The sequence below is a fragment of the Plectropomus leopardus genome, chromosome 7 (genome assembly GCF_026936395.1).
Source record: "Plectropomus leopardus strain MGB_pleo_1.0 chromosome 7, ASM2693639v1, whole genome shotgun sequence".
Lineage (NCBI taxonomy): Eukaryota > Metazoa > Chordata > Actinopteri > Perciformes > Serranidae > Plectropomus > Plectropomus leopardus.
The window spans coordinates 22677311-22701606 of record NC_142182.1 but is presented as its reverse complement, the minus strand read 5'-3'; the positions used below and the strand labels follow the sequence as shown (position 1 = coordinate 22701606).

Below are 24296 nucleotides of genomic sequence, written 5' to 3'. Positions count from 1 at the left end.
GCTTATTTACTCATTTTTAGGTTTGCTTCTTGTACTTTTACAGGTTTTTTTTTTTGTTTGTTTGTTTTTTTGCTACATTTGGAGTAATTTCTTCCTAAGTTGCTCATTGCCTTCTTCCCATGTTTTTCTAAGAAACCAGGCCAATTCTCTAAGGTTTCAAAGTGATAAATTAAGTTTTATAATGGATATAACTGTCAGAGCTTTACCTTGTCCAGCTGGTTGATGCCCTCCTCCACACAGCAGATGGAGGCCACTGTCCTCAGAGCGTGAGCATACAGGTCTCTGAAGCGGTCCTGCCTGCAGATCTTAAACAGGGCAACCACAGCTCCTTCCTGTGGAGGAATAAAAGTTATTAGATGTTTGTGCAATATGAAAGATCTACAGTGCTTCATAAATCTGCACTGATGCTAAATTGTAAAAAGTTCAGTCCATTTCAAGCATCATTCACAGTGTGGGTCTTGATCCGGTGTCTCTGAATACACTAAAGCTGCTAAATCTTATTTGCAAAAACATATCTTCATGTGATTGTAAAATACATTCATTAAATAAAAAGGGAAATTTGAATATTGTATCCCACAAAAAGGGAGAATAATTATTTGTTTTTTAGGCCTATGTAATATGTTGTAAGTTTCTGCAGCTCTATAGTTTATTGTAATCTGCTGTCACAATAGCTCTGTAGTTGTAGTTTTAGGCTGTAGTCATATAAAACATGTTATTCCAGCTGGATTACATTTTCTAGTAACATAAAGAAGAAATGTTGTTTATTAACATATCTGGCCAACAAATGTTGATAGTAAACACATCAATTACATTTTCATTAACAACATTTTTTCTTACATTTTCTGCCAAATATCTGATTTTGCATTATCTGCTTGTAGTCACTACTTCATTATAAAACTTTTGTATGGTTATGTTTAGACCCTAGCCGCATTTGATTCAATTGTGGGAAAGATTGCAGTGTTGGTTTAGTACAATATAACTCACTTCAGATGTAAGATTTTTTTTTATAAACTTTTAGCAGAAACTGTAATCTTCCCCAATCCTAAACCGAAGTGCAACTATTGCCTAAACTTAACCACAGACTTACGTCTTTACACAAAGTCTGAATTCTGGTCTCACTGTCTGCACTTTGTGTCCACCATCCATCCCCAGCTACCTCCCTGCAGTACATAAAATAAGTACTTACAAAAAGAACCTCTTGCCTCTGAATATACTGCAGGCCACAATGACACCACACATTTGGGAAAACAATTCAGTAATATATAAACATTATTTATAGAAGACAGGGCTGCGTATCTATACATTGTTAATTTAAAAATAGTTAGGAAGACCTTTCCATTAAGAGCATCCACCAACACCACATGATAAGAGACCAAAAGTTATATTCTCAAATGAAGGTTATTGTTTTATTTGTCGAGTGGACACTGTGTTGCAATTACTTCTATGTTTGTGAGGAAAAAAGGGTGGTTCTGTTGGGAAAACAACTTTCAGTGAAAGCAAAGCTCTTTTGAGGCTTCCACAGACCTGACATTATTGTCCAAACATCCAAATTATACACCATACGTCATCATCGGCTCTTGTCTTGAAGCACACATGATTGTGCAGATCAAATTGCTCCGTGCTACAGTAGACGTGTGCTGTGAGAGCCAATAGCAGCATCTTGGTGTTAAAGAGTCCACGGGACCCGATATGACCGATGGTTTTGGCCATTTCTACTCAGCAAGCCTGCCAACCACAGAACCAAAATGGCTTGCACAATTCATCATGTCAGATAAAAACAGCCAAAATATACATATTTCATGAATGGAAAACACTGAGCTGAAAAAAGATGATTTGCTATCCATAATAGCTGAGCATTTTCTGTTGGATTATGCCCGGTGTAAACAAACAAAAATAGCTCCTGTATTGGCTCTATGTCTACACCAAAGCACCTCTCTGACAAAAAACACTTGCAGGTATTGAATTCTATTCAGCGTGCAGATAGATAGAATTACCTGGAGGAAGACGAAGCCTGTAACTACCACCATTATCCTAACAAGGCTATTATACTGGGCTGGTATGTCTCATATGCTGCTAGGGCCATGCTGCCAGGGCTTGGAGTGACTAATCATTCTGCCCTCCAGCCTGACCGCTCTTCCCTGTTCGCCGCCCACACAACATTGCTCTGAAATACCTGGAAAAATGGCGAACACTAACAGACAGTTTTCAGTCAACTTTCTGAAACTCCAGAGACTCAAAGGCTGATTCAAGCGTGTGTGTTGTGTTCTGGCAGGGATGAAGGGGTTTTTGATCCGGTTGTTGTTATTCTGTGACGCAATTGTTAGCTTTTGAAATTAATGTTAAGAATGGGTCTGTCTAGAATCTACTGCGCTTTTGAGATTTAGATGTATAGTCATATTTTGTGACATTAAAAAATTACGTTTTAAACTTTACTCCTTCTGTACTATTATCTGTGTACATTGCAGACATTATTTTTACACTTCATACTTTAAACTTTTGCACATCTCCTAGACAGTATGCCCCCCAAAAAGCATTAATTGATATAAACTGTTGAAATCCAGCGATAAATCAAGATTTAGAAAATGAATTGTTTGACAGTCCTAGTATTGACTTGACAATTCTGTCTGACATGAGGCAAACATTCCTGCACAAAACTAGTGCTTCACAAACTGCAAAACTAAATTAATTTTAAAACATATATATTGTACATAACATAACTTTAATTGTGACTTTTTCGATTCTATATTTATGTTTGCATAGTGTATGATGTACCTGTATGAAATGACCAGATTTTTATGGTTGTCTGATTGGATAATCTAGCTGCAACAGCATGTACGTTTATGTACAGAATTTGAGTGATACTTGTACCAGGCTGTTTACATGGACTGTTTGTACATATACCGACGAATTCTGAACTACATGAAAGCCATGTAATCTGGAGGGCTATGTACAGCTGAGCAATAGGATGATGAAAGTGTATAAGGAAATAATATAAAGAACAAAAGGCCATGTAAGAAGGCAGGTTGGGGTGGTGAATGGGTCAAGCAAACCCAGGACTTTCCCCAGGTGACTGGTGTTTGGGTCCTGTGTGAAACCAAGTGAACTTTGAATCATTTTAAGGCACGTCTTCCCCATTTTTCTATCCCTAAACTTAACCTACATAGCCTTTCTTACTTAAACCTAATCTACATAACTTTACATTAAGTATTTAACTTTATGTTAAGTACGCAACTTTTTGTTAAGCACGTAACTATACATTAAGTACTTAACGTGACAACCAGCACAATTTATTTTCCTAAAGCTAACTTACGTAACTTTACAATGCTGCTTATACATATGCGTGGTAAAAGTCGACTAGATATGAAATAAAGCAGCACTAAATGTGGAAATTTTCTTTACTTTATGACTAGTGCTTATCATATAGCATTTAGAAATCTGTCCTTATTCAGTCTAAATCAGACATCAATAAGAGGAAAGCCTCCAGCCTGACTACCAGTACCAGACAGTTTTATTCAGACATTCATCAGTTTATAGTAGAAGTGTCTTTCTGTTTGTTTCATCTTTACAGACTTCTTCCTCCTGCTTTTTCTCTTCACAGATCATTGGGCTCGTCAGTTGTATCTTTCCCTTCCCCATCAAACAACTTGCAGTTCTATTGTTTCCAGTGACTTCATCCCCATCTCTTCAGTGAAGCCCATGGAATACATTTATCCTCACACTCATGCATTTTGGTACTTGCTGCACTAACACCATCATGTGAGACTTGACTACTCGTCTAAAAATGCCTCTCTATCCGTTTCTTTGCATGTGAAGGCCAACACAGCGTGTAATTTCTTTCCATCTCATCATTTCCTAAACTGAACTCTGGTCTGTTGTACTTGCTCACACGATGCCTGCAGCCTCTTCAGGTTGCAGCCAGTTTACTTCTTGACATACAAACAAAAGGTTGTTAGTTAAGATTTTAAATTTCTCAAGGACCTTATTGTGTTCACAAAAAGGTTGGTGGACAAAGCTAAATCATTATGTTTCTTAGACTAAGAAAAACATTTACCTTTGTGTTGTCTAATTTCTATTGAAACATCTTTTTGTACATCTTCATCTGTTGCACTGTATTTCAAACATTCCAGCCACCACAATGAAATGTTGGCATTATACGTTTCAGCAAACCACTGTAAGAGACATTTGTCATTTCCAAATGCATTATATGAGTGTTTCTAAAGTGACATAGAATATGAGCTGACTATGTCATAATGAGGTGGAGGGGACGGTGGATCATTTAACACCAAGGTAATACACCGGCCAAGCTGCAGACCACTGTTTAAGACCAGCACATAACAAAACAGGTTGTTTTTTAGGAAGTCATTGCTGCATTTCCAGCAGCTTGTTACAGTTTTTTTAGTGACTCCTCACTGTGTTTCCAGGAAAAGTGTGTGGTTTTATGTTTCCTGCCAGGACAATGTCACAAAAAGCGGTTGTTTTTTATAAAGCCTCTGCTGCTTTTCCAGCCAAGATTGTGCCACCGAAAGGTGAGGCCTGCACATTGTTCAGATGACCCAAAAGTCAAAAGCCCAATTAATCCAAAAAATATGGACCATTGGACCTGACGGCCATTTAATGTTTTGGCTTAAAACATATTTTGTGGCTCAAATGGCACTGGGAAATGCCACAAACGGTCAGTAAAAACAAGCGAGATCAGTGGCTCAGTTGCTGTAGGGAAAATGCCACTGGGAAATACTGCAAATGGTTGGAATGGTGGTTCAAATCAACGTATACTCATACATCGGTTACTATGAAAATGCACACATAACAGTTCATATGATATCTTACTCATTACTGGCTCACAATGCTGGGAAACTGAAACTTACTGCATTCAGTGAGTATTTTCTGAGAAAAGGGACCAAACCAGAGCAAAAGGTGTTTGTTTTTGGGATGACGGCCTGTCACAGAAGTGGGCTTTTGTTCCAAAGAGACATCTTCCAGACTAAAGGGGCTTCGAAATTTTGGGCCATCAGAACAATGGCATTTCTATATAAAATATAATGAAATGTAAAATTTCAACATATCTATAACATAACAACGTATAAAACTAACGTATCTGTTGTTTGCAGAAAGATACAATGCCAGCATTTATGTTGGTGATTGATTTTGATGTCTTTGCCCTGTCTACCCAGGTAGTTGTGATTACACGCTCGGCTCAGGCCAGAGTTATTGCCGCGTCATTCTCTCACACCCTACAGTTTAAAGCTTTCAGTGTTAGAGGACCAAGGACACACACATGGGGAGTGAGCCAACATGGACACATTTAGATCAGTATCCACCATGACAGTAGGTAAACACTGAGACAGCAAACTCCCCTGTACATCATGACACAGTTGCTCTCTAATACTCCAGCTGTTTGATTTATGAGGTGGCACACGGCTCAGTATTAAACACTGTCAGCTCATATAACATTTTTCTCCATAGTCATCTCAGCACTGGCCTTTTCTGTGAGAGGTTTCCATGTTCTCACTCTGTTTGTTGGTGCCTCTGTTTCCTCACAGAGTCCAGTTTGGTGGATTGAGAAAAAAATATTAAAAAGCTTTTTTAGATAAATGTGTAAAACATTTATTTTTTCATTATGAGTGGGTCATCAAATAAAGGCAGACATGGACTATGTTTGACAATCATCTGTATGGTTTGTTTTGACCAGCTTTGTACACCAAATGGATGCAGTTCATTCAGTTGTGACAAATCAGTCACAATTATGTGGTTAGTAGTCAAAGTTTGATAAGCTGTGAATTAACAGAAAAGTGCTTTCAGGAGCCACGTCCTGCAATAGTATACACAACGTATATTATGAGAATAAAACACAGAATAAGTTTTTAGAAGTGAGAGATGGTAGATGTTACAAACTTGTTCACTTTACTGGCATAATATACACATCTTGTAATTCTCTTGAATTAGATCTTGCGCTGTTCTTTGCATTATTGTAATGCATACATTTAATTCAGTATATGCAAACAAATTAAACAGCTTCTCCACAACTTAATGAAATGTATCGTTTTAAAACATATAATTGATTTAGCTCCGACAGAAAGTTTTAAATAATCACTTTGAATCGAATATATTACACAGTTTACTGAAAGCTTCTAAATCATTTTTTTTTTAAAAAAATTGATCAAATTATTACTTGTACTTTTTAAAGGGTTGCTAATGCCAACAATTATGTTGCACCACAATTGTTCAGGGGGTGTTCGGGGCTCATCCCCAACACATATGCTATACTATATAGCCCGCCAAGGGAGATACAATCCAAATTCCAATTTAAACAGTGGGCTGGTGGTTAACTGTATTGCTGAGTCTAATTTGTGCAATGGTAGCAACAGAAAGTTTGCTGATCTGGCAGGAATTCGAGACGGTCCACAATCAGACTCCCTTTGTGCTTGCTGAATTTTTGCATTGCTCTAGAAGAAAGGTCAAAAAATGCCGCTGGATGATGGCAGGCATCAAAACAGCTGCCCCTATTATTGAGTCATACACAGCAGCCAAAGTGCCAAATTCATTAACATTAATGTGATTGGGCTCAAACCACCACAGTCCTATTTCTCAAAACAGCGAAAAAAAACCCCAAAAACAACCAATTCCTACATGGGCCCCTGACAGCCTCTGGACCCCATGAATCTGGACCAGTTGCACTTTCGACATTTATGTCACTGGCTTACACCGACAAACCCACAGAGAATTAGCACTGAACTCTGTTGTACCTGTTAATGGTAATGAATTCATTGTTTTGGTTTAATGGCTTGCAACTTTACAGTTTTACGCTCACAGTTGTCATTAGTGCCATTTTCAGCTAAAGACAGCTGTTTCCAGCAAAGAAGTTTTGATGAACTCTGTGCCACATGTGGCTGAGAAGTGAACTTAGTGTTGCACTTAGCAGGTAGGGTCAGATAGTTACCATGGGAGTTGGTGGAGACCAAATCAGATGTAAAACTTAAAGAAATAAGCATTGGTTTTACATTCATCAAGTGGCCAAATACATTCAAAATCGATGCTCATGTTAGATGTGTAAAAATACAACTGTTGGCTAAACTAGATTGTCTTCCTTTAATAGTGTAATATACCAATATTGTGTTTATAGCTACACTGTCGGCACTGATTGTAAGTGACACACACACTTAAATTAAAAGCAGCGTCACCACATTTACATCCAATGACTTGTTTTTAACCAAATTTGTTAAGAAAAACATTAAACATAATGCCAAATGGTAAATCTAAAGGTTAAATTTTAAATCTAAATGTTAAATCTCTATGTTTAATTTGCATAATAGAATAATTTGCATAGTAAACTACTGTTGTTTAGATGTAACATTTAGATTTAGACTGAATACTGAGATTTAATATTTAAATGAAGACTGAACAATTAGATGAAGACTTGATATTTTGATTTAACATTTAACAGATTTAATACATATACGTACATTTAACATTTTAATTAATCATTTTAATTTAAGTTATGTTTAACAATCCTCAAAGTATGACTTCATTGTCTTCTTCAAAACCCAGGTGCTGACTTAACAAAAACCCTGACTTGATGTGGAAGTCAGTGTGTCAGCAACAAATAAGCAAAATGAGCAAAAGGATCTACTGTTGTTATCATGCAAGTTAGATGGATGTAAATGACAAGTTAAAACCTAATTATCACACAATACTCCCATTTTCCCAAGGAGCTGCCTCTGCCTTAAACTGTCTGGGATCCATTATGCTTTTTAACATTGTTAAACCCATCTGGTACTTCTAGCATATATACACAATGATTCATCTCTATTTATCATGCTGCCTGCTTCACTACCACACATTTAACGCAGAGCCCTCCTCTCCACACACAGCACATCACTCACTAAACACCATCTTTAAAAAGCAACACTGGCAGAGAGATGGAAAAGGTGGAACTATCAGGTGCCCACCCAAATATTTAAACGCCTCATTGCAGTTTTTCAAAACAAGTGCATGAGTAAAGTCTGCGGTAAATGATAATGAGTGAGGAGCTCGGATATGGGCCAAAGGATACTGTAACAGGGTGTGTATGTGACAGTGACTGGTGCTAGTTAATTAACTCTGATGGCAGGTGGAGGATGTTTCGTATTGGGGATTCATTAGCAGCCATTGGCAGGCATGTTTCCTTCAGACGCCTCTCTGAGGGCTCGGCCAGCAGCATTACAGAGGGAGTTAAGAAAGGTGGATTGAGAGGTAAAGATGCCTGAGCAACCTGCATTTGTAACCAGTGTTCACCCCTAATGGGAGCTGACAGTATTGATCTGACAATCTGGCAGCAAACAAGGTGTGTGTGTTATTCTTTGTGTGTTGGCCATCAGGAAGCGTCTTATCAAGAGGATCCTGGAAGCAGTTGGTTCACTAATGGCCAATTGAGACTTGCTGTCTGGTCTGTCTTGTCTTATCTCACAGTGAAATGGCTTTTTAGAGGCATGTATAAAGAGATAGCTGCAGGTCTGCTGGCCTGGACGATGAACACTGGCAAAAGGTGGAGCTGATCATAACGGGGTGTGTCTAGAGAGAAGCGAGGGGTGGAGACGTAATATCAAATGAAGCTGCTTCTGCCAAAGGCTGGGTGTGAGAAGAATATAATACATCACACTGCTGACTTGTCACTGACGTCAGGATCTCCTGGCTCACAGGTTTTTGCACAATGAAATGCGTCAGTGGAGATGGATTCATCTCAGGCACATTTCAATAGGCGTTGGTGGAAATTAATCTTCACCCAAATCAGACTCATGGCCAAGGTGGTGTAACTAATGAGAACACAGGATCACTACATCAGTGCAGAGTGCACTCCACAATACCTTGGCTATGATGCTGCAGAGCTGAGGTCCGTCCTGGGTGAGGGACAGCAGGTTGCTGATGGCACTGCCGATGGTGTGAACGTTGTCTGATGAGTCAATCTGTTTAATCAGGACCTGCGAGAAGATCAAATATTGTGCAATATTTTATCATGAACCCAGAAATTAAATTCTCACTGTCAGCAGCTGCTGCTTTTAAATGCTTTTGAAGTGTCTTTAAAGATATTTTTAAGTGCATTTAAAGGAACAGTTCTCCACGAAATCAAAAGTAGAGAGTAGATTAGAGGCACACTTTCCTCCGCACAGCAATGCTGTTAGTGGGTGTAGTTCAGTAGAAAGATAAGAGTTCCTGCATGAAACTGTTCACAACAAGGTCTGTGGTCAATTGGAGAGATGGCAGACTTCTCTGTGGCCAATATATCCAACACTACTTGTGGAAATTTTCTGTAATCACAGCATCTTTTAAATAATTGATAATTATTTCAGGGCTAGGAATTATGATTAATTTACATACCCTTATCTCGTTGGCTAGAGCCATGTCAATCATGTTGCTGAAGGAATCACTGACATCTGTGAGGATCTCATGGATGGCCTCCCTCATGGACTTCAGGAAGAACTCATCATCGGTGTGAAGGCACCTGTAGGTGAAGGGATATTTAGGATTATTTTCCACATAAACCCAGCTGTTGACTATTTATCATAGCATTTTAGAGTTTTACCTTTCTGTAATATTGGTCAGTTCCATACATTTTTCCAGAAGAGACTTCTCATACTGCAACGGAAGGAAAAGGAGAAACATACTATGTATACTAAATGGCTATTAATATACAGTATATTCTGTATAACCTGAGTTCAGTTTTATTTAGGAGTGTCAGCATTCACACATTTATGTCAATGCAATTAACATCCAAACATGTCGGCTGTCAACCGATTAATTTCTTTAATCATGATTAATTGATAAATTTCAAAAGTTACTCCCAATAAACTGCATTTATAAGTTACTTGATTGGGAATCAAATGAATGCAAAGAAATTTACGTCATGATCTTGAGACAACTTCAAAGCACTTATTCTGTGAAATACAGTGTTTGTTAACCTGGAGACATCCCTTAGACCAGAATCTTTAACGATGACTTGTCTGCAGTCAATTGCCACCCATTTAGCAGTGCTGCAGCTAACTTCTTCGATTTAATTTAATCCAAAGGTCTGTGGCAAGTTAACCACACTCTAAAATAGTTCTTTGTCTGCTTTGGGGATGTGTTTGCCCTCTGACATCAGTTTGATTAGCTGTACCTGTATGCTCCGTTTGCAGTAGGCAGTTGAAACTCAAAGTACCTCAGTGATATTTTTTTCAAAGTGAAATGAGCCATTTAAAAACACAGTGGTGTTATTTGGATCTCAGCGTCCTCTGATAGAGTTGATCACTCCATCAGCCTGGACCACCATAAGCATGTTGTTGACATTCAGGGACTGGCCCTACAGTGGTTTGCCTCCTACCTACAGACATATCTGCCTCTGTTTCAGTTGACGTGTGTAGTACCACAAGGATCCATGTTAGGACCTATTTAATTTCATTGTACATACTTCCTTTGAGTTCTATTTTCAGAAAATATAATACCACTTATCGTTTTATGCTTATGATTCCCAGCTGTACCTCCCACTCAAACATTTCAATCCATGCAGTATCTACGTATTAAATTGCATTGAGGATGTAAAATCCTGGATCATGGACTTAACCAGGTTAAAACAGAGGTCTAATCTTCAGTCTAGCAGTCAAGTCTGCTTCCACAATCAATGCCCATGAGCCTCTGTCCTTAAATGTTAAGTCACACGCCAAAAACAAATCGTCTCAGTTCTCAGCACTAGCTTCAACCATCTCAGATCATTTGCAAATTTGAAACCATTCCTGTCCATTAAAGATTTAGAGATTTTAGCCCATGCTTTTATTTCTTCTTGTAGCAACTTCTGTAATTCCCTGTGTGGGATTTAATCGGTCAGCCCTTGCTTGCCTGCAGCTTGCTTAAAATGCTGCAGCAAGACTCCTCAGCAAGACTCCTCACTGGAATCAAGATGAGAGACCGGATCCCTTCTGCACTGGCCTCTCTCCACTGGTTACCAGTGAAATACAGAATTGATTTTAAAATTTATTATTTTTTATTAAACTTTATTTGTTTTTAAAGCACTGCATGTACTTTCACCTTGTAATATCGCTGAACTGCTCATTCCCTATTCCACCTCCCGACCCCTCAAATCTGGTGACCAATCACTCCTCTCCATCCCATGCACCCTGTTAAGAACTAAAGTTGTTGGTCCTAATCTGTGGATGGATGGATGGATGTCATGAAACTGAATGCTCTTACTGATTTTATTTACTTTCTCCTATGTATGCCTGTTTTTATTTTATCATGTCTCTGTCTTGACTTATTTTCCATCATAGTGGCAGCACGACACAAAAAAGCCACTGCAGCGGCTCCACTAAACATAAAAGGTTGCATCAAAGAGACAAAATAGCGGCGCGCAATAAATATATTTTTTTTTAAATGACATTTTATGTTGACGTGTAAATGCTGACAGCCCAGAAGTAAGTTTTTAAAAGCTTGTAAGGACCATGCCAACAATTTCCAGAAACAACACTCACCTTCTGCATCTCAGGAGGTGTGCTTCGGGCGGCGCTGTACTCGTGCACCAGTGAACGCACATGGCAGTTGGCCCTCACGGCGGTGCTGTGGACCCTCTGCCAGCGTCCTTTCTCCAGTCGTTGAAACATCTTCCCCAGCTCCGTGCTGACTACCAACGCTCGGCGGAGCAGCGTCTGCAGGTTGTTCCTAGCCACGTGGTCCCCTGCGCCGACCCCAGAGGCCACAATCAGCTCTCCCTGCTGGGTGTCCTCATCCACCCCAATGGGTTTGGCCTGGAGGACGCACATGCACTCTACCTCTGTCATGTGGCGGAGGTCCTCCATCCAGCGCTGAACTGAGTCGACCTGGAGAGACTGCATGCGGGTACTGTGGGAGAAATTAACACAGTCAGAGCTGGGTTGTTCTTTTTGTAGATGTGTACCAGGAGTTTAATTGCAAAACAGAGCAGGGGTGTGAGGGTGTGAGCACACGTCTGCCAAAAGCTGAAGAAACAATGATGTGGATTCAAAAATTATGGGTTGGTTTTACAGACACACATCAAAATGCAGACATGCATGCAGAAACCAAAAGTTAGAGAGGCCTAGATTTTTAAAGGATTGTCCTTATTTGGATTTTTTTCATATTTGTATGCAAATTTTACAGTATAGTATGTCATATCCATGGCCCACATCAAAATAAGGTCAAGTGGCTAAGACCACAGTTCATTGGCCACTATTGATTGGTGTATGCAGACTAATTTCATTCCTGCTTCTGAATTGATTTGTAGTCAGAAAATCAATATAAATTGGCTCTAAGGTTTCATAGCAGTTTCTCATTGTTGATATAAAAGTACAATTACTGCACAAACACAGTGCAACAAATGGATCCAGTCTGAGGGCAGTATTCTCGGACATACTAAAAGTCATTTGCGCTGTCCAGCCTGCTGACCAAAGCTTGAAAGTGATTTATATGAGAAAACCTTAATCATCTCCTCCACAAGAAATAACATGCTTAATCCTTAGGAAATTAAGGAAGTACTTACTCATAAATTACGACTGGTTGTTCGGACAATGATAGATCATTTAACTTGGCCGTGCCACCCTTTTTACTGTCTCTATATTGGTCCTCCTCCTTTTATTCCAATTCTTTCTTCCTTTTTTATCAGAAAATATGAGTCTATCATGATAAAACAAAAATTAAAGGAGCTATTTGGTATTCAAAGAGTTTTGAGTCGAACAAACTATTTATTATTGAAATAAAATGAACTACACTGCTTGAACATTTAAAAATGCTGTTTTTGATGAATAAAGGCTCTGCGTGAGTCTACAGTCATACTAAAATTATCATGTGAGCTTTTATATATTAAAAAAAACACGCTCTTCCTCCATAAACTGAAAATTCCATTACTGCTATGCAATATAACAGCAGCGCTCAAACTACCACAGCAATCCTAAAATCAATGATGTGTATTAGAGGTCATTTATCCACCAATATCTGCCAGTTCCAACACTTGTTAGTTTAAGCATTTTTCCAAAGCATAGAGACGGCTTTGACAAAGGGCTGCACTGAGCAAACGCTCCTACCCACTTCAATTTCCCCCAGCACCAACCCTAATGAACGCAGGCTTAAGAGTGCCATCCAGAATCCTGCACCCGGTGAGTCAAACCTCCCTGAAAGTGGATGGGTCGATGGCTACAACAGCCATCTCTGCTTTGAGTCAACACAAGGGAAAGGATCTCTAATGACACTTGATATTCTCCTCCTGGCTCTCTGGGTATTGTCTTCACTTTGTGAGAAATGGCAGCTCACAGGAGACAGTGTGATATTGCATTGGAATTGAATATTGGTTGACATGGATTAAGCACTATGGCTATGTGTAGAGTCATGAACACAGATCGTTGTCATTGATTGTCATTGATCAGCAGCAGCCAACACCATTACAAAACATCTTCAAGGCAAGTAATGAGTTACAGCTTTAAGCCAAAGCTGGTTACGGACTGAAACATTAGAAAGCACATTTTTAATTTTATCTTATCTGCTATCAGACCATACAGAGAGCAAGTTTTGTTGAGATCAGAAAAAGGTCTCATAAAAGTAGTCTCATAAAAGTAGTAGCAGTTAAACCAATCCATTGCCAAAATAATTCCAGAATAAAAGTTGGCATTCTACATATTTGGCCAAACACAAATATGTAATATTTGAGGCTATATTAAGTGGATATGTTGAAACTTAACATTTTCTACATTTCTACAATGCTGTGATTAATGTGTAATGACTTGATTATGGTTGGGAAAAGACCTGTTTTGGGTTAAAATACCTGGTCTTGTCGCCGCAACTGTAGCTGGAAATGCCCCGATGTCTTGCTGATGAGACACTTGGTTTTGATGTCACAATTGAGGCTTGAAATGCCCCGATGTCTCCTTACAAAAATACCCAGCTTGGTGCCACATAGGCAACTGAAAATGCCAAGATGTCTTGCTAAAAAACTCCCGGTATTGATGCCATAACTATGGCTGGAAATGCTCAATAAAAAAAACCCAGTTTAGGTACCAAAATCACAGCTGAAAAAGCCCCAATATTTTGCTCAAAAAACCCAGCAAGTTTTGGTGATAAAACTGCAGCTGGAAATGCTTCAATTTTTGTTGTTTTGTTCAACTTTTGGCTCTTCAATTGGAGCTTGAGATGCCTCAATGGCTTAGTAAAAAACACCCAGTTTTGGTGCCAAAATCCCAGCTGATAATGACCCAATGACTCACAAAGAAAAACAGGTTTTGGTCCCCAAATCAAATTTGCAATTGCCCCAATGTCTTTCTATAAAATACCAGATTTTTGTGCCACAAGCACAGCTGGAAATGCCATGGTGCCTTATTTTTTTTTAAAAAAATGTTTTTGGTGCTAAAATAGCTGCTGGATATGCCCCAATGTCTTGTGGGAAAAAAGTGCACATTTTTGTTGTTTGTTGGTTTCCACATGCACTGATGCACCTTCTCCTGTATTCATATACATGTAATTGTACGTAACTGTAGAAACATTAATATGCTACCTATGAAACATACAAATACATATCCATTGTTTGCAGAAATATACAATACCAAGATTTTCTTGGCGACTGGGCTGGAATAACTTTGATGCCAAACTGCTCCTTTTAAGATGCAGATTTTTTCTAAAATAATGTACATAAATGTTACATTTATTCAATCATCTGTTAGGTGAGGAGATGGAATAACAATGAAAAAACAGTCAAATGTGAAAGTTGCAGAGCTAAGAAACTCACCAGTTCAAAAGTCTCTCTCTAGCACATAAATCTCTGTCAATTTGGAAGGGGATGATGATGTAATTAGCAGTGGATGTAGACTGGAATAAATAACTGTGCCGTGTTACACGGTGCAGTAATCATTAATATGGAGCTTGTTCTGCTCCAAGTGGGGTAAATGGCTTCATAGTGATCATTGTGACTTCTGAAAATGAATTAGATATGAGTTTTAGTTTAAATCTGAGCGATAAAAGAAATTAATTTCTCCTAATTTTTTCTTACAAATAAAATACTGCTGAACCTTGCTGCAGTTTTTTTCGTCTCCCATTCAGAAAAAAAAAAATCTTAATAACCACCCCAGTTCTCGTATTGTTAAAGATTAATCACACTGTGGTGAATAACACAGTGACTCAAACTAAGTGAGTCAAATTAGTCACAAGGAGTTAGATCACCAGCCACTGAAGCGGAGATGAAAAGAGCTCTCACGTCTTAATTAGCATCATCTTCCTACATTTCATCCAATTAATCGATGTTTTTAGTAAAAGACCAAACTGAATGACACAGAAACAGAAAAGGTCCAGATTTAGTTATCATTAATTTCTACCGTGTTTAACAGCTATCCCGCCCCAAAGTGACACTCTGAGTTTGAAAACGTACAAACAAACAACCAATCTAAAATGTCCAACAACATGAAAACAGTCTCCCCATATAAGACCCAATGTGGCCATTTCAAACCATTTTCCCCAGTTATATAACAGCATCACATAAGGATGAACCCATCTTGATTTACACGCCCATCAAACCACAAAACGTTCCCCTCACCATGGGGAGAAAAAAAGATGATAATAATAGGCTTGTTTTCCAAAGGAGGGGAAGCGGTGCACTTCAGCTTACAGGGAATGACAAATATTTACATGCGGGGCCAAGAGAGGGTCAGGCGACAGCAGCTCTATTATCCCAGACAGGGATCCCGATGTGGAGATGAAGCATCCCGCGCTCTCATCTGCTGCTGGCTGTCATTGAGCTGGTGATGACAGCAGCGACAGGAGCGGCTTCACAAAAGATGTCCTTGTTTTTGTTTGTAAAAATGGTACTGCAAGATTTAATAGTGTTTTTGAAACAGGTTTGAGGGTCTAGCAATTTCTCTGCCTGTGTTGAAAACCAGTGTTCTCTCTGCACGACAGTTAAATAAGATTAGATTGAATCTAAATTTCAAGTCAAATTTATAGTTGTTTAACCCTGTGAAAACTGGATCAAGATCAGTTTTCTTGTTGCATTCGCACACCTTTCACAAGCATTTAAACCTCTGAACCCTGAGCAGATTGTTGTGATTTCTTTCAAAAACATGGGGAAAAAGGCACCTTCATAGGAAATGTTCCACAAATTGCAAGAAAATAGTAAATTAGATTTTTTTTTTAAAGCTAGGGGACAATGTCTACGGAAAAAAAGCAAAAAGCTAGTGAACAATATTTATAATATAATATAATATAATATAATATAATATAATATAATATAATATAATATAATATAATATAATATAATATAATATAATATAATATAATATAATATAATATAATATAATATAATATATTTATAATTATCATAATTACATATTTAAAATTATGTTACATAATAATTGTAATTATGTATGTCCTTTATACGCTTTTTTTTTTTTTAATTTCAGGTAAGTTTCTTGTACTTTTTCGTAATCTCTTTTTTTTTCATTGCCTTCTTCCCATGTATTTGAAATAAAAAAAATAAAAATCAAGCCAATTTGCTCAGGTTTCAATTAAACAAAAGTGAATTTAAATTACTTTTATGGTCCTGTGAATTGCACTATGGTCCTGTAAAGTCAGTCATAAAAAGGCCAATTTTTAAGGGGATTTCTGAAAAAAACTGTGGTTCTTTCATAACAACAACTTTCTGATCCTACACAGCTGTCAATAAAACTTTATGGTGTGCAAGGACTTTGAGTGCCTAAGACATGAAAGGGCAAAATATACATAAACCAAGAAGAAACAATTTTGATGTTACGGAAGAAAGATCAAAAGGCAGAACATTTGTGTGGATACATGCAGATATTTGACTGTTATAAAGGCTGAAACCTGTACAGATTTACAAACAGAATCAGGCTGCTGTTAGTGTCCTAGTGAGCTCTGTCTTCCTGTAACACATCAGGTGAAAATGATAACTTGAGCTTTTAGATGATTCACTTTTTTCAACTTTTCATATGCTTGAGAGACATAAAAGTTGTTCTGCTGGATGAGTCACTGAGAGGCTGCTGCTGTGACTGTTCAGCTCAATAATCGCCTGTCACTGAACTCAGCTCCACATTTACAAGAGAGGTTTGTGACTTCATACTCAGTGTGTGTGAAACCTCAGGTATAGTTTCTGCACGGATGGTCGCATGGACATAAGCTGATGCACAATTGTAATGGGGAAATGTTTAGTTCTTTCTCCTTGCTGGTATCTCCCTGCAGCAAACCAATATTTTCAAAAACTGTAGGCAGTGAATTCAAAACCCATGTCTAGATCCAACAAATTGTCATCCCAAGTCATCACATATTGCTGTTTTGCGGTGGACTTTTGCAACTACATATTATGCTCTAGGCATCCCTCTGCATCTATACTGTTGACGTTCCAGGACGCAACAAAAGCACACGGTGCACGTGGTTATGTTTAGCCAACAAAAGCACATGGCAACCAAAAAAAGTGCAAGCTGGCACAGATGGTTATGATTAGGCAACAAGGGCATGGGTGGATAGGTGAAGGCATAAGCGTACATGGTAAAGTGTAGTAAAAAAACATCACTTTCAGACAGAAAGCCAATACCAAACCCCCACATGAAAGTTAGAGGTTTGTTTTGATCCATCCACCTCCCCTCCACATCCTATAGGGACCTTCGTGCTCCTCACGACCTGCAGCATTTCAACCTGACTCCGTCTAGCAGCGTGTCATGTGGCCGTGGCAGGTGCCGTCCTGCAGTTTGGCCATATCCAGGATTTAAAGTATAAACTCTCAGGTTGCAGCCAACATGAATTCAATGAAATTAACAAACAGCACACTTTCCATTAAAGTGTTAAACTGATATCATGGCTTTCTTGTAAATGCAGTGGCTCATCTCAGATATGATATTCAGACATCCTCCAGACCATAAAGAGAAAGATTTTCTAAACCATTTTCGAGTGTAAAATGCCAATCATATGAACCTATCAGTAACCCAGCACATTTTCAAAGAAACATCACTCTGTGACATCCAGCTGCTTGAAAGATGGAATCATCGTCTGACAGCTAAGGGAAACCCTCCCCGAGCAACAAAAAGGAAAACACCAAAGTAACACTTGGTGTAGCACAAATGTGGACTTCTTACAGAATCCCTCATCACAAGATGTGAGTCACTTTGAGGCTAAAAACAGCATCCATGTCTGCATGATAACACACTGTGAATCTCTGCGTGTGTGCTGACTGTGGGTCATTCACTAATCGCATCATGAAGATAATTAAAATAAATGACAATATAAATGTGCTTCATACCATAGTGGTAGTCACATCTTTATCCAACATACTGTATCAGCCCACAGTGTGGTGTCACGAGCAGCAAACGGGTAGGTTAAAAAACCAAGCACCTGTTGTCACTCAAGTGTAGCAGTTATTGCACATCAGGAACTGGTTTGTTCTTCAGGGGTGGTTGCCCATTACAAGGCTTGTTCTACATATCACTACAGGCTTCAGGAACCATGTACAACACTTCATAGATCATGAGCACAGGTTAAGTAATGCCTGCTTTACTTTGGCTGTCCGCTGATGTTTTGAATTAAAGTGGAGACGCCCTGTGTGGCTAAGTCAGTCTGGTTTAATGAAAGTGTGTCAAATTAACATGTTGTAAAATACAGATAATGGACTCCATGCACAGGTATGGGCTTTGTGGAAGAGGAGGTTTTACACTGAGTTATACATATGCATACTACACACTAACAGATTAAATTCAAGAACAACCAGGTTCCTGACTCTCAAAACCAGATATCAAAATTGCAACCAAACGTGACTTTATAGTGAACAAATATAGTGGCCCATTTGTAAATTCTCAGTTGTTAAATCTAATACATTTTCATCCAAAGTTGTCAAGTATTGCCGCTTTGCTGTGAACGTCTGTGTCTACATACGCTCCAGGTATCCTTCTTTGTCTGCTACTGTTTTTTGGGATGGCTGTACCCTGATGATAACAAATGCACAAAGTGGGATGACACTGCACATGGTTATAATGGGCAACAATGGCAACCAATGGTAGGTCATCACCAAAAGCTGATGCTGGAACAGATGTTTAGGATGAGCGGAAGGAGGCACATGGTAAAAAAAACAAAACATTACATTCAGATGGGAAGTGAAGACTCCTACAAGAAAGTCCAGGGTTTGTTGGATCCACCCACTGCCCCTCCTGGATGCCCTATAGAAACTTTTGTGCTCCTCATATCACATCATTAATGGCAGCGTTTAAACCTGACACTGTCCTGTGGCGTATCAAGCTGCTTTGGCAGGTGCCATCCTGCTATCAGTATAAAATTACTACGAATGGCTCTGTCCAGCCACATTTTTTGAATTTGCATCGGAGTCTTGTGTCCTGTCAGTTCTGGACAAGGTCCACCCATCCAGTGCAACAGCTTAATATGAGATGTTAGGGTTAACCATGTCTCTGTGAAGATACAACTTGATCCGGGACTATAGGGGTTAACCATGATTCTGTGAAGATGTGCACAGAGAAGTCTATGATCTCCTGTTGCTGAGTGAGCCTCAGTCGAATCTCATCCACTTTATTCTCCTGCGACCAGACATTAGCCAGAAGAAGGCTTGGTAGAGGAACAGCTCTAGGTCTAAGTCAGATCAACCTCACCCTGATGCCGGCTCCCCTCCCTCTCTTTGTCTTTCAGTTTTATTTTTCCCCTATAATATAGCAAAAAAGCTATTAAGTATCAGGAATCTGAGGAACAACTGGCTGCTACATCTACATGCGCTGCCGTAGTCTCTGTGGTTGGATCCTCTGTATAACAATCAATATTACAAATCCATGCATTTATTGTCCAGTACAGTTTGGGGGAAATAAAATGTTTTATAACGACATCTAGAATTGTCCACTGACTGAATGCAGTATCACTAACGGGCAAAGCAGCTTGTCTGAAAAACAAACACTGCAACATGTGTTTGTTCATGTCATTATTTCTGATTTAAATGTGCCTGCACTCAGTTTCCAGTGTGCCTCCCACAGTTTTCTGATATGGAAGTCATGCAGCACACTATAAGCCTTCACTGTCGTCCAGTGTCTACTTTTCATGAAAATCACATTCTGACGCCTGATGTCACTTATGAACAAATGGAAATCTTTCTCAAATACCAACAACAGAACCGCAGTCCAGCGGGGCCGAGTTAATGGAAATGTGGGCAGAATGAGCTGCGAGATCTGGAGGACCAGACCATTGTGGCTTTGGCTTCGACTGAAGGAGGAAACAAGGACACTCTTGTCCCAGGAAGAATTAAATATGAAGGGATATATACAGAGAGACCAAATAGGATGTTAATGCATTCCATTTCTGCTTAAAAACCAGAACATTGCTCACCAAAAATCTCCATTTACACACTAAAAATTTCTGGGAGTTTGGACATATTGCTGCCTCACTGACAGAGGAACTCAGAAAATGGTAAAAGCATATGGCTAATGGTACTTCTTAATGTGTAAGTCACGCCTTGATTTTCTGGGCAAAGGTCGGGTCTGTGCTCCTCCCGAAGTAGCATGCTGTAACGGAATACTGTGGCCTCTGACTGGTACAGTTGGATCCTGGCAAAGGGGCAGACATCTGACTTCCAGATGTTTCAGATGGCCTCTAATGTGCAGCCAAGACCAGGCTCACCTAAAACAGCTCAATCTGAGTCTGTTCTTCTCTTGTTCTCTGTCTCTTTGTCTCTCTTAACTTAATTCTCTCTGACTCACAATCCAGCCCTCACACATCCTTGGTAACATGCATCAGAGTACACACACTGCAGGCATATGCACAGGACATAAAACTGTGGATTCTTCTCTTTCTCTGTATTAAACCATCTCCAGCTGACTCCTCTCTCACTTTAGTTTGTTCCATTTTTGTCTTTCCCCTCACATCAGCAAACCCACACTTATGCAACTTCCAACATTCCTACATGGGCTGCAAACACAAATCCGAAGCTTAACAAGAAAAATACACAGACAAATGACAGCACCAGTGCTGTAACTGACTCAGAATTATGTCAGTCAAATCAGATTTGGCTGTTTAATACAAATATTCGCCGATTCATTTTTTTCCCCATGTAAAGATTTAAAGTTTGAACAGAGCTCATCTGGACGTTAAATGTGACAGCAGCATTCACGTTTTATAGTAAACAAGCTAACTGCACTAACGGTGGGTGAATGTGAATCAACATTCTGTGCCAACACTAGATATCAAACAAAAGCCAGAGACTGCATCGTATTAAGTTGCTGTGAGCTGTAAATCTACTGCTTCTAAGCAGAGTAGAGAGGATGTCTTGCCTCTTCTCTCCTCCTCTGTGCTGCTGTCCGTATATCTGTAACTCTCTTTACTTAAGAGTAGTGTTAAACTCAAAATCGCTCACTCTACCACAAATCTGGGGGCCAAAACATCCCCAGAAGTACACTGCCCAGCACACTGACAAGGAAAAATAAAAACAAAAAAACAAAACAACTACTGCCCCACTTGAAGCAGTCTCAGTTGTGTGGTCTCCGACTGATGATTTGAATCTCCGACTTTCAGGGGGCAGCCCTAGAAGTCACAGAAACTTGGTTAACCTGAATGCAGCGCCATGGTCGAGCCTTTTTTTTCAGACTGTAACCTGAGGCTCACATAGTCTGGACAAGTGGTTCTGTTGTTGAGTTGTTTGTCAATGGAGTTCATATGTGCGTTCCATCTGTGTTTGCAATTTATTTTAATACAGTTCAGTCCTTTGGCTCCTTTCATCAGTTGATTTACTGAGTCATGCACTGCACAAATAGGATTTATGTTTGAGCGTGTGTGGATGAGGGACAGACAAAGAAAGCAAGTCAGAGATGATCTGTTTGTTTATGTGTCTGGTTGCGTATGTATGGCGTGACAGCTGTGCTGATTTGAGATCCAAGGGCATTCATTGCGTGTCTTCTGCGACGCTGTGTAAGCATTTGAAAGCAAAACTGTCGGAAGATATATATAATATTCAAATGTGTTATCGATGACTGAAGTATTTCAACCACAGCAGCTGATGAAGGGGCTTTCCCCGTTGAAAAAAAGAAGAATCAGCAACCCACACTTAACAACAAAGATATAAATCACTGCAGTGTGGTAAGAGTTTTGTTTTGTGTATCTCCAAAAAAGAGACTTTTCTGAAAGACAGCAGCGATGGCTTATTTAAAGATTGATAGCCATGAAGGTTTGAAAACAAACAGTGGGTTTTAGATAAGTTTCTTTGGCCCTAACTTAATAAAACACAAGCAAAGAAGGATGCAAAACATCTATGAAAGTGAAATAAGCTGGCAGTTTCTGATTTAAAAGACCAGGCCTGTCAGCTTGTGATAAAGGAATGGATGATTACTGAACAGGACAACCAGGCACAGGTCAAGGGGCCCCCTAACCTTCACTGGCCTTGAAAACACTAAAAAAGAGCACAAAGAGATGCAAAAGAACTGCAAAGAGACACAAAATAACCGCATAAACAGGAAAAACATCCACAAAGGGACACACAATGTCTACATATGACACAAAAAGAATCCCAAGGAAACATAAAATGAATGCAAATTAACAACTAAAAAGAAACCAAATAACCTCAAAAAGGCACAACATTTTGTCAGATAACCCAATAACTACAAAAGACACTTAATAACTACAAGGAGACTACAAAGAGACATAGAACGACCCAAAAAAAGAACTAAAATTGCATCAAAGAGAACAACCATAAAAAGTCACAAACCCCCCACAAAGTCTGTGCGTCTTAATCCTATGTAGGAGAGGTGGTGCAGCCCTTGGCATAGCTGGGCCCAGGGGCCCATTGTGTTATAATCCACTAATGCATGAAGGTTGTTAAGATGATGGTTCAACAGTGCAGGGAGTCCAGTTTAGTTCAGGTTGGAAAGGTATGTGCTCAACTTTTCGGCCTGGAAGCAGCTCTGTTTCTGCTTGAGTTTCTGATTTTTTGTTATGTGCACACCTCTCTCTTGACCACATCTGTCTGGCAGATTTTTCAAGATTTTTGGTTTCAGTCTTCAACTTTTGTGTGCAAATATTCACATCAAATATAAAATAATCCCACTGTGAACAGATTTTTTCAGGTCACGTATGTGTGTGTGTGTGTGTGTGTGTGTGTGTGTGTGTGTGTGTAAGGGGTGTGTGTGTGTGTGTGTTTGTGTTTGTGTTTGCACTGTTAATAAGGGGTTGACCTCTGTACCTCCTGCTATTGACAGCCTCTTAATTTGTCGATGTAGGATCCTGACTCAGAGCGATATATTGGTTTGGCGATGTTGAACCAACAGGTCCAATCAAACATCAGCTGGTAAATATTTCCCGAGACAGATATGAGGGAGGTGAGGATGTGATTTCACTCAGCATCCTCTGGGATATCAGTCTAGAAGACCTGGCTCACCCTTTTTCACCATACACAATAATCATCTAGTTAATTTAGTCTGGGTTTCAGTTCAGTCTAAGGCTGTCAAGCGATTAATGTTTTTAATCACAGAATTTCAGTTACGAAGACCATATTGTTTTTGTCCTCTGACCTGTCCTCCTTACAGCAGCCACTTGCATCTGTTACCACATATCTCTGTAATACATTCATCTCCTCACAAACCAACCGTGACAATAAATGATAAAGCCAGACCCCGCCACCACTGTAAACCTCAACATCTGCATGACTGCGCATCATCAGAAGGAGATTGGGGCCAAAGTGTACTGCATTTTGGGGTGCACCCGTCTGCAGATGTAACAGGGGGGTTATTTCTATCTATGATGGCTATTATTGTCAGTTTGTTGTTTGTGTGTTTGTGCATGAACGTGAAATGTGTGTCTTGACCGACATGAAGTCAAAAGTGTTGTCAACAGGGAGAACATTTACATCACAGGCTTTATTCGTAAGGAGCCCTCTTTCCCTACACAGCCACAGTGACCCTTCACAGGTGTTTTCACTTATTTTTCCAGATTAGACCTTGTCTCAGGAGTTTGTTAACATGCGCAGATCATGCTCGACATCTCACCACAATCTCCTGTCAGTGACGTTTCACACTGGGGTTATGATAGGACAAATTTACACCTTCAGTAGATTTAAAAAGTTGGCAAAAAGTTTGGAGTAACTCAGAATCTGTGCATGTTTTCTTCTATCTTCTGCCTTCACACAAATACACTGAAGAAGACCTCATAAAATACACAACTAAAAAGCATCTGTAACCCTGACAGTCACAGTTTGTCACTTCTGATCAACCTAGTTAGATATAATATGGTGATAATGAGAGATGCAGTTTCATCTTTTGCAGCTTGTTTTTTGGCTCTCCGGTAGAGTTAACGCATACAATCTCAATGCAACCGCATCCCTA

The 24296-nt window shown here is 39.3% G+C and overlaps 1 protein-coding gene across 3 annotated transcripts in view; it reads right to left on the bottom strand.

Annotated features, from left to right (window-relative positions):
* Window positions 1–24296, bottom strand: part of insc (INSC spindle orientation adaptor protein) — a 67543-nt gene that overhangs the window by 15120 nt on the left and 28127 nt on the right. For all 3 annotated transcript variants that reach the window (XM_042496374.2, XM_088080220.1, XM_042496376.2), the window contains exons 3-7: window positions 11475–11841; window positions 9557–9609; window positions 9352–9475; window positions 8841–8954; window positions 207–332 (exon numbers count right to left, since the gene is read on the bottom strand). In XM_042496374.2, the coding sequence (XP_042352308.1) occupies window positions 207–332; window positions 8841–8954; window positions 9352–9475; window positions 9557–9609; window positions 11475–11841 (784 nt within the window). The remainder of the gene's footprint in view (window positions 1–206; window positions 333–8840; window positions 8955–9351; window positions 9476–9556; window positions 9610–11474; window positions 11842–24296) is intronic.